Raw genomic sequence first — 14,628 nt, forward strand, 5'->3', positions numbered from 1 at the left:
GAAAGTTCCACTAAACAGGGAAGCTTTGAGGAGTATCTACTGTGGAAGTCCACGAGGGGGTGAACCATAGTTTCTACATTTGTTTGGTGGTGCGAGTTGTTAACATTTTACTTTCTTTATGTTTTCACTTTTATGTAGAGATGCTGTTGTATGTCATTTACTAAGCTTTTGTTCTCTTTTGGTCCAGGCCATTGATAGCATCCACCAAGTAGGAGTTTACTGTCTTGCCCTCATTCCTGCCAACACGTTGCCAAAAACGCCACTTGGAGGAATCCACTTATCTCAAACAAAACAGCACTTTCTGGATGGCACCTTGCACCCTTGTAACATACTCATGTGTCCTCACACTTGTGTAACAAACTTGCCAAAGCCAAGGCAAAAACAGCCAGGTAAATATAATGTAAATGTATTTCACAACATTGTCTGGCAGCACCAAAGACATTTAAAAGACATGAGACAATACTTTACATGTTTCTTTGTTGTTTCTATGCTGGGAAGTGTCCTGCTAGTGTGAGTTAAAGCTGATTAATTGTACATAACCTAATGTTTTTCTTAATGACTGTCATTCGTGTTGAAACTTCTTGGTCTGTCAATGTGAAAGCTGTCATTGGGCCTCCTGTATAACAATTGGTACAGCATCATCATTCTAAATGGCTGACCTATTATTCGATCTACATATGCATCTATGTCCTGCAAGGGGCTTGCCAATGAGATTTGCAGATAGAATAGAAAGACACTGCTTTGGTCTACCATAGATACATAAAATACTGAATGCAGAATACATTATCAACTGTCAATAATTTCTTTACAAGGGCACTAATCAGTATTTCTCATTGTTTTCTGTGCACTAAAGGTGTTGGTCCAGCCTCTGTTATGGTTGGTAATCTGGTTGCAGGGAAGAGAATTGCTCAGGCATCGGGGAGAGATCTCGGACAGATTGAAGAAAATGATTTGGTGAAAAAGGTAAATAAGTGCTATGATTTGAGGCCATATGCATGGGGTACATCTCACTGTAGAGAATGTGCGCAAATGCCATCAATTTATGTAAATTGTGCAGACAGTTTTTATAAATGTTCTGATTGGCACCTTGTGCTTATTCAACTCCAGGACTAACATTTTGCTGCAAGCGCCTTAACAAGCAATGTTTTGTTGCTGTTTTTTAAGCTCTTAGTGCTGCTTACATTTAGAAAATGTTGTGCATCTGGTGCCATTATTTCAAATTAAACTGCTGCTGAGGGAAAAACTATTTTATTTGGCTTTAAAGGGAAAAAAAAGCTAATAAGAGTTAAAAACAGCACTACATTGCTAAGCTGTAATGAGGGAGAAACGTTATTTTGTACAGTATGCGTTTCACAAACATCTACTTAGTATTAAAAGTGAACTACTTTTCAAAGAGCATTCATTTTCATCCTCTGACAATAACGTTTAATATATTTCTGTTACCAGTACCAATACATGTCGGAATTGCTGCAGTGGAGAGCTCAAACCTCGCCTGACCACATTCTCTTTATACTACTAAATGCTAAGGTACTGACATCTTGTATATGTTGTGTTGTATAGCTTGTATGTTGTGTTGTATATATTTTTCTATTTGTTTCTCTTTGCTTTGGATTTTGTCCTATACTAGCACTATAATGTCGACAGCATGTTAGCAATAATCATTTTATGTCCAGAAAATGCTATAATTTATCATTAAAGGTTAAAATTTATTTTATTTAGATTTTTTTGTTGACGATCTAACAAATATATGCATATTTATGATAATAGTTTTACTTTGGACTAGAACTCTGCTTACCTTGTGAAACCATAAAATGCTTAAGCAGCTGACTTTAAATTTATTTTGTAATATAAATAGTTTTCTATGTGCGGTACTTGTGGTAAGAAATCAGTTTTACAGACTGAATGCTTGGTAATGAGTAATAGTTACCTGAACAGGGTACACGCTGAAAGCACATAGTAAAAGTCTATAGCTATACATACAAGAAGAAGGGAATTAAAGGGCAGTCACTGGATTATTTATTATTGTTTATACAGCAGTTTGTAGTAAGTAAATAGGTTTTATTTAAATGCCTACATCTAATAAACATTTTGAGTGTAGCTTTGTGGTGTTGATGCCAATCCGTCTACGTCTATTTCTCATGTATAATTAATACTTTTCTACAGACTGGCGAGTACCCTCTCTTATTCTGCTCTTCCCGGACTTGACCTTATTTTCTAATACTAGTTTTACAAACCAAAACTGCAATGGAATATTTTGGTAAAACTTTTATTTCAATGTCTCTTCTCAGGGAACGGCTGTTTGTACGGCTTCCTGTTTACAGCTGCACAAGAAAGCAGAGCGAATAGCAGCCACATTGGTGGATAAAGGTCATCTCAATGCTGGGGATAACGTGGTGCTTCTATATCCTCCAGGTGCATGACTAGTCCATATTTTCTGCATGTTCTATGACAGAGTGATCTGGTCCCAGTACACAGATAAGGGAGAAACGCAATTGTTGTGTTTAACCCAGTTGTTCCCAAACTGTGCGCCTAGGCTCCCTGGGGTGCCTCGGCGATCTCACGGGGGGGGGTGCCTCAGCCAGGGTCAGTGGTAAGCAAGGCGGGTGACTACTTGGTAATTATTTTGGCTTAGGGGTGCCTTGAAAAAATTATGGAGACCGTAAGGGTGCCTTGAACTGAAAAAAAATTGGGATCCATTGGTTTAACCTGTTTGTGTTTGTAAATAAATCCCTTCTATTAAGTAATAGCATTCTATTGGGCATTGCCATTTACACAACACTTTTCTGAGTTCATACCTTACCCAATAGGCGCTGTGAGCAAGATTCAGACAGGTGCTATTACCTACAGAGAGGTATGTAGAGGCACTATACATCTAGAATATCTGGCAAAATCCTATTATAACTATAACCATAGTCAGTAGGGCCCCAACAGTAAATTGCTAAATATTTTTGTTTTTGAGTTAATGAACACTACTAGAATTACTACTACTGACTTGCTGCTCTTCATTCTGATTTTACATTTTCTCAATTATTGTTTTAGGGTTTGCCCATTGTGGGATTTATTTGATGTCTGTTCATTTCTTATGTTAATAACTAGCTATGTTAAAAATCAATGACAGAAATACTAGTTGGCGAATAAAGTGACCACCTTGCCACAACTACAGGCTTGAGACATGTGGTATATAAAAAAGTGTATGTGGTTTTAAATTTAATCTGTTGCTCCACATTTGTAGCATGTAAATCGTATTTACTTTTGAAAGCTTAAAAAGAAAACTTTCAAAACTAAGGGCTTATACACACTGACTTTGATTTGGGTGTTCAGTGTGAGTTGATAAAGCCTGATAAATGTACTTCAGTGCTAATAGCCCAAAATAATAATATAAGACAATGGTCCTGTACCCAGGGCAGGATTAAGGGAATGGAGGCCACTGGTCTAAGGGGGCCTCCATTCCCCCGTGAGGCCCCCCCGGGAGACGAACCGCCCCGCCCCCTGGTGTGCTGTCCCGCCCCCAAGGCACTTACCTCCTTCTCCTGGCGTTGCAGTCCTTCCCCGGCACGCTGTGCGCTCTTTACTGAGGAGATCTCGTGAGAGTGAGACTCACAAGATCTCCTCAGTAAGGAGACTACAGCACGCCGGGGAAGGACCTCAGTGAAAGTGCTCAGCAGCATTGATTGCGCCGGGGGCGCTCCCGACCCCGACCGATCAATACTGATGCTGAGCACTTTCAAGGGCCCCCTGGATGCCCGATGCTGTAGCCCAGTTAGCCCTAGGGTTAATTCCGGCCCTGCCTGTACCCACTGCAGCGTTAATGAGCGCGAACGCCTGGTACAGTGTAAAGGATTTTTCTGGAGTTCTTATTAAGTACATTGTACTCCTTACTGCAGGAGGCTTTGAGGACACATTTTGAATGCTTTGTTAATGGATGCATTAAAGTGCAAGGCTTTAACTTAACTTTTAATGGGTGTTTATCAGGCCGTTCAGGGCTTTACAATATATCATCCAATTTGTAACATTTACCTTCTTGATATGATTGTAGTTGTCATCTACAGTGTAAACATATGATTTATTACATTTATTCATTTTAAGTTATTGCCACATATATTTTCTTTATAATTTTGTTACTTGTGTCTTTTGTTTGCAGGAATTGAGTTGATTGCTGCCTTTTATGGGTGTTTGTATGCTGGATGCATTCCCGTAACTGTCCGACCTCCTCACGCTCAGAACCTCTCAGCCACTTTACCTACAGTACGAATGATTGTAGATGTAAGTTACTGGTGGTTGTATTCTATAGCACAGCCTTCCCTTATCTCTAGTTATGTTGTCTGGACAAAGTTCCATTAAAATGTATTACGATAATGCCACACTTGCTGTAATACTGTTTTTATTCAGAAAGTGATTTATTTATGCAGCAACAAGAATCCAATGTACAAACATAGTAAAGTCAGGTGATGCAAGTATCTAATATATAAATGTCTAGTGGCGTGTGTTAGTCTGTCTGTGTGTGTGTGTGTGTATGTGTAAAAAATAAAACCAAGCTGCAGCGCCACCTGCTGGGTGGAGTTATACACTGACCTACTAAATTCTTAGTGTGTGTGGAAAAAAAAATTCAGAAAGGGCTGAAATTTGGTATACCAAGATGTTTTTAAATTGTTAATTTAATTTGTTAATTGTTAAAAGTGTTTATAAAGATTTAAAAAAATATATATATATATTTCTTGAAGGAGAAGTGACAGTTGGGAGTGGTTGGTGGTTGCCGGGGGTGACAGTGGGGAGTGGTTGGTGGTTGCCGGGGGTGACAGTGGGGAGTGGTTGGTGGTTGAGGCCTGGGCTATGGCCCAAATGCATGACAAGAACCTTTTTAATACCTTAAGTAGCTTGATTTGACTAGAATGCATGAGTATCATGCACGGGTTAACTTGTTCAATATATGTATGCAAAACATACCAAACATATAACAATACATGTTTTACTTTGTAGAAAATTATTTCTAAACGAGAGTACAATTTTAAGGTAGTATCCTAAACTTGACATATACCATGGTGCATCCCCTGGATGGTAGTGTTATTAAAACCCCTATAGGGAAAGGCAATTCTAGGGGAACCAAACCACCTTAGATACTGTCAGGGTGTAGGAGTACAGCCTAAGTGATACCACTTTTAAGCAAGTGATGTAAAGATGGAGCACTAATCCATGTTTAACACATTTCACATAAATGACATCAAACATTACATTTACAAGTTGATATAGTTTACAGTATGCTTAGAAACCTCAATCCTTATAATTACAGATTTTGGTAAAATATATTATGTAATTGTAAATGCAGCTCTCATGTGAAACCAGTCAAATTTTTAACTTTCATAGTGTGTAAAGATTCTGATCTATTAACAGAGGGATTTTTCTCATGACCCCACTTAAGACAAAAAGCAGGGATGTCATTGCATAATGAAAACCTTAAACTGCACCTGTTGCCTTTACACAGTGCAGGCTGTCATTTTATAGGACCCTATTTTCATAAGAATATTGGATAAGTAATCGGTTCATTAGGAACCAGTAACATCGCTGAGGTGCGGGGTGTTGCGCTTTGATACATAGACATATTAGCCAGGAATCATAACCCTTTATCTGCTTTTATATGTAAGCCAGAAATGGTTCTATATCAGGTACTATTACCAGCTGTGGGCTAGTTTTGGTCTTTAGCATTACATTATTACAAATCTGTCTTTCTCCTAATAGGTTAGTAAAGCTTCCTGCATTCTCACTACACAAACCTTACTGAAATTGCTAAAGTCCAAAGATGCGGTTGCAGCGGTGGATGTGAAAACATGGCCAACCATCATAGACACAGGTGAATAGTAATACTGTGAGGCCTTCGTAGTAGTAGTAACTTGATTTGTCTTTCTGAACTTATGGCCAAAAAAGAAGGAAAATATTTTATTTGTATGTTGAAAACAAACGGCTTCCACACGGGAGTGGCTTATGTGTTAATTAAGCAAAAACATCCCAGCATGGTCATTGCTGGACTGCCCTGTTTGCCTATAACTATGGCTAGAGTGGCTGCAAGAGGCAGTGACTAGGGGTGATTGTTGGGTCATATTTACCAGGAGTTTCAATTACCAAAATATTTTAACTCTTTATAATCATATGTGTCTTTGGTGATGTCAGCATGGAACCCCAAGGATAAAGCATCATAGGAAAAGTGCAGTACTATATACTCCAGGATTGTGATGTCCGTGTATTCAAGGTGCCAGACAAAACTAGAGAACAACTGCAGAACAATTGCCTACAGATTTCAACTTGTGGTGTAACCACTCCGTTTCATAAAAAAACGGTCCAAGAGTACGCCACAGAGCAGGTTTCAGTGCATAGACCGCTTCTCAGTGGTCAAAAAGCCTCAGGCAATGGAGTACTGAACAGTGGATGAAGGTGACTACGTAGAATGAATCATCCGTCACCATATTCTCAGCAAACAGACGAATGTGAGAAGACAACCTAAAGAACTTTGCTGCTTGTGTTTCTTTGCATCCATGAACTGTTCTGGTTGTTACATGATATTGCGTGGGGACATTTTCCTGGGCCTTCTGCTCCATGGGATGTTTCCATCCTCCCTGAGCTCGCCTTAGGACACCTGTGTTACGGTTTGACAGGTGTACCGCCCCAGGAATTGTCTGACTTGTATAAAACAATATATACTGAAATAAACTATTTCTCTGGTTTCAGATGATTTGCCCAGAAAGCGGACACCTCAGATGTACAAACCACCTACACCTGAAATGCTGGCCTACCTCGATTTCAGTGTTAGCACAACAGGCATGCTTACTGGGGTGAAGGTATGTTTCATGGAGATCCACTGTTTCACAGTACTTGTATTTTTGTACCCCCAGGCAGATTATACTAGGCTATGATGGTTACGCACGTAGGGGCTGATGCAGAGTGTAGACTTACTCCAGTTTGCGTAGTGTATGTTGAGTGAAATATCTCTGCGCCTGCTCAGAAAGCAAGCAAAAAGAAATGTGCCTTTGTAGACCAGTGCGTCTATGCCACTTACACCCGTCTGTGCAAGGTGAGGCTGGTTGGTGAAGGGAGGGGGTGTTTTATTGTTGGCTGAGTACAGTGCATGTAAATGTGGGTCATGGAGACCTGCAGGAAGGCACTTTTACGCCTGTTTGGAGAAGTATCTTTTTTGGTCTTGCTATAGGGCATATGCAAATACTCATTGATGATGACTGGTCGTAAACCAGTTGCATAAGTTGCTGATGTCGAGGCTGACGCATCTCTAGATGCGTATGGCTCTGCATATGGGAGGAAATATGCTCTTATTCCTTGCTTTTTTACACCCATTTTGCGTCCACCTGTGCATCAGCCCCTTAGTGGCCAGCATGGCCAGCTAGTCATGGAGTAATTTTATACTTTGATTGTGTTAATCAATAACGTAAGTGCTTTAATAGCAAAGGAAGCAATTGCAATGGGGAATTCATTTTCAGTGCTACTTTGTAATACTCAAAGGGGGAGATTCAGTTAGCCGCGAGGTTCCTCAGAACACCGCGGCTGCGTCTTTTTAACGTTACTACGGTAAATTCTCCACTGATTTTCTTTCCTCGCATCTCTATTTAGTGTGAACGAAAAATCAGTGGAGATTTCTTGTAAAAATCCTGCGGCCGCAGGTAATTGAATCTCCCCCAAAGTGTGTTCTCAAAACCTCCATTTGGCACAATCTACCAACATTTGTAAACTATGCAAGTAATGTTGAAATTAAAGTAAATGTAACTGATCTGTCAGAAAGATCGGGTACATTTATTTACATTATTTTTTTGGACTGTTCAGATTAAAGTTTGAACTCCAGATTTCGGAACACATGTCTACATCAGTAAAATGCGTGTCCTGTGTCAGGGACTAGGTGCTAGATGAGAGTATTTCTGTTACCCACCATTGGTTTAGAGGCTTACATCTTCTAGTTTAGTCAGAGCATTGAGGAGCTTGACAATAACATCACATTTACAATGGATATATTAGTGTTTTGAAACATGACATCTAATTTGTCAATGAAGAAATGTTTTATTACTACATGGTTTCCCATTTATTAATGTGGAAGTGTATATGAATTCCTTTATGTTATCTTGTGTAAAAGCACGCTAAATCTCTTTTATTGTAGATGTCCCATGGATCTGTAAATGCACTTTGCCGGGCGATAAAATTACAGTGTGAGCTGTACTCTACACGTCAGATCGCCATTTGTCTGGATCCTTATTGTGGACTTGGCTTTGTCCTTTGGTGCCTTTGCAGGTTGGTTGTAGAATTATGGGGAGAGCACACTGTACTCCTCGTTACATCCTTTTCTGTTGAGTGGCATCCTGTATACCTGCGAAAGTAAAATCTATCATTGGTTGGCTTAGTTATGAGACATTGGAGGTCATTTACATAGTAAACCAAAAAACACCTTGGTCTTCCACAAATGTGTCTGCTTGGTCCATCCAGTGCTCTTCTAAGTTCAGACCTACTCTCTCCTTAACTCTGCAATCTAGAAGTGCAGCTTAGTGTGCGGGGAGGCAGAGAACTCACTGTGCTGAAGACCAACCTGCTACCAGCCCTTCCAATGAAATAACCTTTTACTTTTAAGCAGGGCCGTAACTAGGGCTGTGCGACAGGGGCGACCGCCCAGGGCGCAACGCTGAAGGGGGGCGCAACTTAGGAATATTTTAGGTACATTTGGTTAAAATTGAGGGCTAGGGGGGGGCATTTGCCTTTCTCGCCCCAGGCGCCAGAATTCTACGTTACGGCTCTGCTTAAGATATTGGTTGGTTTAGCGATCTTTATGGCACAAATTAATCATGAGACTGAGCAGACATGAATACTGTCTTTATAACGTGCAGCAATTTCTTGTGTGCATAGTTTTTTACTACATTGCTCGGAGTGCACCTAAAGATGTGCTTCTCTGCAACATGGAAGCACAAAGGGTGCCCTTAAAGGTATATGATAAGTCCCAAAGACGCCAGTACAAAGTTCAAGTCTTTTGGCGGTGTGGAAAATGACATTGCGCCCATCCACTCACTTGGAAGCTTCCCTCAAAAAAGTCACCACTTTATCTCAGTTGAATTATCTCACTCCACGAAAGCAAATCTAGTTACTGCACCACAAAACTAGGCGCTCCGGTGCTTTGCTAGGTGCGCTTTCACTCACGCTAAGCTCCTCCCCACTGTCTGCTTTTCCACCAACGCCAGCACCGTCCACAAACCCATTCACCTTGGCAGAAATCTAGACGCATTGGGCCTGAGTCATTAAGGAACGTATCTATTTTTTTTTGTGTGCATCTCATACGCAACTCCCTCCTGTGCACGTCCAGAACAAGGACACTCGACCGTCAACGAAAGCAGGGGCTTTCGTTGACGGGGAAGGGGCGTGTACCTGTACTCAATGCACAGTGTGGGTGTGCCACACTCAAGCCAATGCAGCCACATCAGAATGAAGCTCTGTGTGTGAAAATTTCCTGTTTTTTCTGCCGTATCTCTTGCATCAGCTAAGGGTCTAGTCTGAGTCCGTATCGTATGCATTCTATAACATGTGTCTGCAATCAGGAGCAACTGTAAAAATATATTTTTGGTACAGTAGACATTAAGGACAGCCTAACCCTAATGTTTATCAATGGGAGAAATAAAAAAAGAAACTTTTTTTTTTTTTTTTAATACAATTTCCATTTCTAATCATAAATGACTATATTATTGACAGGTAACATTAATTGATACATTTTTTTCTGTGTATTCTTTTGAGATTTCATATTCCACATAGGTATTGTACGCATCCTGCAGTGTCTGGTCAAGTACAGCAGAGTTAACCTACATCCATAGTCATCACCACATGTATCTTGAGAACTGTTCCTTGCTGACTCCAAGATTATGCAGTAGTGCAGCAGGGTGAACCTACACCCATAGTCAACACCACACGTGTATTTCCATGCCGCTGGGAACTGCACAATACACTCAGTATGCGGGCCTTAATGACCCAGGCCCATTGTGTATATCTGGCCATAGACATAAAAAGTGTATTGGTGCATAAACATACTAATAAAAGACATGACAAAGCATTATATAATAACTACATATTTTTATTATATTTGCAGTGTTTACTCTGGTCACCAGTCTATATTAATTCCTCCTATGGAGTTGGAATCCAACCTGTTCCTGTGGCTTTCTGCAGTCAGTCAGTACAAGATTAGAGACACATTCTGTTCATATTCTGTAATGGAGATGTGCTCGAAAGGACTTGGTAACCAGATTGAGGTGCTGAAGGTAAGACATCAAGTAATATGCTGTAAACAGAATTTTTCCCACCATGCTTCACTGCCCAGTTGAGCTTGCACAGGGTAACAAAGTGACTTATCCAAGGTAAAATGACACAGTGTAAAGCAAGTGTCTCAGTGTCATTGATAGTTAGTGCATATAACCATTGTGCTGCCGCTTTTCCCCTACTCATTGTCATACAATAACGGTGCATGACACTGCACACAGTAACAAGATGTGCAAATGACTCCAGAAAGAATATGTTTATTAGGTAGGTAATCGGGCACCCTGTTTCCTCCGCTGCTGACAATCACAGATAGAGGTGCATATTGAAATATAGCAGCATTAATGGCATAGATGACTGATTATTCAATCATCTAATAAACATATGGTACAAAAAGCATGAGTGTGCATTATTTGTGAAATCAAAACCACATTATGTATTGTAAAATAAGGTAAATATTGAGTTACATAGCTAAACAATGGTAGAATATTTTAGACTAGTAACCCCCTGATGGGGTTAATTGACAATAGCATAATTTCAAAGAACTTTCAGTGCAAAAAATTAATTGTAGGTTTCATGTTGCTCTTAATTTCATCAGTGGGCATGCTTTTCTATACTAGTAATGCATTCCACCATTAAGAAACATTTTCTCATATGAAATGTGTAGCAAAGAAACCTTTTATGTTTACAGGTAAATGCAAAGTCTCTCTGTCATACATGCACAACAAGCAGGTGAGAGAATCTCTCCCACCTCCGTTGCTGCTTGGGTATATACTCTTCAGGGTATGTGGTCGACATGCTGAAAGTTGACAATTCACATGGTTGACAGTGTTATTAGGTCAACAATTCCAATGTAGACCGTATTAAATGTTTAGGGTGCTAATGGGTAAGGGGAATCGGATTAGGGATATTATTGTCAACCTAATAATAGTTTTTGTATTACTTTTAAATTGTTTATCTAACAATACTGTCAATGTCATTATTGTCTACTTTTCAACCCTGTCTGTATTATGGTGTAGACCAGGGGTGTCCAACCTTTTAGCTTCCCTGGGCCATACTGGAAGATGACGAGTTGGTTTGGGCCGACACATAAGATACACTAACAATAACGATAGCTGATCGTCCAAAAAACCATAGAAAACATAATTAACATATATATATGAGAAAAAAAGTGATTGATATATATATATATATATATATATATATATATATATATATATATATAATCACTTTTTTTTTCAAATCCCCCTATACTTACCTTTCAATCGCCCTGTTCAAAAAATCCTCTCTAGTTATTATACTATAATCACTTTTTGTATTATTTTAAAGCAATATCAATAAAGTGCATTTAAGCCAGGCATTGTATATCAGGGTGCCCTGACCAGGCCTGCGGTACCTGACATATACATCACTGTGACCCCAAATTGTGACCTGTTTTGCTAATTACACCACTATGTTAGTTAAGGGATAACAACTTATAATGGGCCAAAGAGAATAATATATAATGCCCCATTAGTATTACAAGTAGAAGTATGTAGCAGGGAGATAAGGTCCATGATGCTCCAGGACCAGGTGACTTTTATTCACTGGTCAGCGTCCCTTGAAATAATAAAAAAAATCCCCCTTAACTTACCTTTTAATCGGCTTGTTCTCCTGTCCTCTTCTCTTCTTTTCTCCAATTCTGTGCTGCTGATTGTTCTTCTCGCGGGGGTGATTCCTCTGTGCTGCGCTCCGCAATGGATGTTGGGCATGATGATATCACGCCTGACATTCACTGCGAGCACCGCACAGAGGAAGAGACAAGGGAGGGAGCCGGAGTACCAGCTGATGTGACCGCAAGGTAAGTATTTTCTTTACTTTTTTTTGCAGGATTTTTTTTTTCCATTAACAGTGCTGCCCCCTTGCCACAACCAAAACTCCTTCTGGGCCACATTTACAGGCGTGCTGGGCCGCGGGTTGGACAACCCTGGTGTAGACCATATAACTGTTCCCAAGTGTGTGAACATTTGTATCGCACCCTTCTTTAGTACAAAGATTTATTTCTTTTTCTAATGAATTCATTGGTAGAATGCAATGTTCAGTAGGAGGATCCCTGGTGTGTTTTCCCATACAGTAAACATATGCAAATTTCAATGGATATAAAGGGAAATCTGTGTAAATATGAATAACAGCTGTTTTTTGTCATTCTGTTTTTTTGTTGATTTCCATGGCCCTGCGAGGGCTTAGTTTCAATAAATATTTTCTGATTTAAAAAAACCAAAAACAATTTATTATAATACTGCACTTTTATTTTCTATAGACAAGGGGCATAAATCTGTCCTATGTGCGGACCTGTGTTGTGGTAGCGGAAGAACGTCCAAGAGTCGCCCTCACGTATTCCTTTTCCAAACTTTTCAAAGATCTTGGTCTGTCTGCCCGAGCTGTCAGTACTACCTTTGGATCAAGAGTCAATACTGCTATCTGTTTACAGGTAATTGAGGCAAAACTCCCTCCAGCTTATTGCCTAAGCCAAGATTGCAGCATGGCTTTATGTCTACGACAGCTGAAGTCATATTATGTTAGGTGCCTTCAGCTTATTAGTATTGATAATGTTATGCTAGAACAAGTCCGAAATTAGTTAATTATAGACAACCTTCATAACTACTGTGGGAGTTCTTCTGCCAGGATACTGACTAGCACCTTTCAAAAGGGGCATTGTATCCAGGGCCCACTAGGGCAGGGGCCCAATAAACTCCCTGGTTTGGATTGGAGAGGATCTAAAGAACGTCTCTCTCAGTCCCGTGATGTGTTGGGATGAAGACTCCTGTTTAAAAGATGGGAGTCTCTTCTTTCAGACTGGTGACAAGGTGGCCTTCTGGGTCAAATTACAAATCTGTAAATATCGACGCTAACTTCAATTTTAACTTAATACTGTTAACATTAACCCTCACATAAGCTTAATATTCCAAGTTATGGTTCTGAAACTGCTCTATTGTAGCGACTTAAACCAATCCTAAATTATACGTGTAACCTTAGCTACACTCCATATCTGTACCCAGACTTAATTAAATTCTGATTTTGTCTTCCAAAGTCCAATAATGTAAGGATCTCACAGAGTGGACCTGCACCTTAGTAAAACTATGTTGAGTTGCCAGTGGGGGGTACTATTTTGCTCTAATCTAAATTGAAGTATAAAAATCAAGTTTCCCAGTATTTGTGTGCTACATGCCAAAGCAGCCAGTATTATCCCTGCATGCAAAAAAAAATTGCACTTTCACCCCTAGAAACATGGTTTTTTTTTTTGCAAGTTTGCACCCTTTTGCTGGATTTGAGGCCTAAAATGCACCTTTGCACACTGTATGTGTTTTCCTGGCCTCCAATCTGAGGCTGGAGAATGTTTTAACGGAGCAGAGATGAGAAAGGGTGTCATACATGGATTGTATGGGTTTGTGTAAACCTTCATGTGTGCTCCTGTTTTCTCCATGTTTGTGTGTGTTTCATGTCCGTATACCCTCCTGTACAATCAGTGTGTGTGTTGTGTACTGATACGTCTGCAGCGTGTTGCCACACTGGCCATATATGTTGCTAAACAACCCCCCTTACTATGTGTAACACAATCCTGCAACCCCGTATTTGTGGGGCTTGGCCACCTATATCAAGATATGTAGTGTGCTGTATGTGTAGCTCAACACCCCCTCCCCCCCATGTTAAACACCCCCATCAGTCTGAGTCATTGTACCCCATATTGTCCAGCACTGATCCCCTAATCACTAATGCTGGAATAGCTGTATAGGTATATTGTTCTCAGAGGCTTTGGAAATATACCCAACATGCAGGTATTAAAGGGCAGGGCTCTAGGCACAATATGTACAAGGGCACAGGGAGACAGTCAGGGGCACTCCACTGTCTAACGCAAGCTATGAGTCACATGACAAGGTCATTCACCACGTCTACGTGTGATGTTTCATGGGGAAAGGATGTGGTCAGATTTTTGTTCTACTTGAGTGTTTCTTTAAATGTGCAGCCTCATGTAATAAAGCGTGTTTATACAATTCTAATGACACAGATTTATGAAACCTTTCAGCAATGTAAATGTATGTTTTAAACCTTCTGTTACATTCTTACTAGCTCTTGAATTATATATGTGAATGTTTTAGATTTGACCTTTCTGCACTGTAGTTCCTCTCTAAGCATATGTCATCATGCACATTTTACAGAAATGGGGGGGAAAAAACTCCTCAAATGAATACAGGAAAGAGTATTTGGGGGTTTTTGGAGCTTTTTTTGCCCCTGAGGTTGCTTTCGGTATGTGTTCTACTCAAATTCCAGAATGTATCCTTAAAGGACGAATATGTAAAATTGTTTTGCTATTTC

General features: G+C 40.0%; 1 protein-coding gene across 3 annotated transcripts in view; it reads left to right on the top strand.

The window, feature by feature from the left end:
• Nucleotides 1-14,628, top strand: part of DIP2B (disco interacting protein 2 homolog B) — a 170,550-nt gene that overhangs the window by 144,498 nt on the left and 11,424 nt on the right. For all 3 annotated transcript variants that reach the window (XM_075199287.1, XM_075199288.1, XM_075199290.1), the window contains 10 exons: nucleotides 188-389; nucleotides 854-963; nucleotides 1,447-1,527; nucleotides 2,289-2,412; nucleotides 4,142-4,263; nucleotides 5,734-5,845; nucleotides 6,718-6,827; nucleotides 8,150-8,280; nucleotides 10,112-10,280; nucleotides 12,575-12,745. In XM_075199287.1, the coding sequence (XP_075055388.1) occupies nucleotides 188-389; nucleotides 854-963; nucleotides 1,447-1,527; nucleotides 2,289-2,412; nucleotides 4,142-4,263; nucleotides 5,734-5,845; nucleotides 6,718-6,827; nucleotides 8,150-8,280; nucleotides 10,112-10,280; nucleotides 12,575-12,745 (1,332 nt within the window). The remainder of the gene's footprint in view (nucleotides 1-187; nucleotides 390-853; nucleotides 964-1,446; nucleotides 1,528-2,288; nucleotides 2,413-4,141; nucleotides 4,264-5,733; nucleotides 5,846-6,717; nucleotides 6,828-8,149; nucleotides 8,281-10,111; nucleotides 10,281-12,574; nucleotides 12,746-14,628) is intronic.

This window comes from Mixophyes fleayi, chromosome 2, assembly GCF_038048845.1.
Source record: "Mixophyes fleayi isolate aMixFle1 chromosome 2, aMixFle1.hap1, whole genome shotgun sequence".
Taxonomy (NCBI): domain Eukaryota; kingdom Metazoa; phylum Chordata; class Amphibia; order Anura; family Limnodynastidae; genus Mixophyes; species Mixophyes fleayi.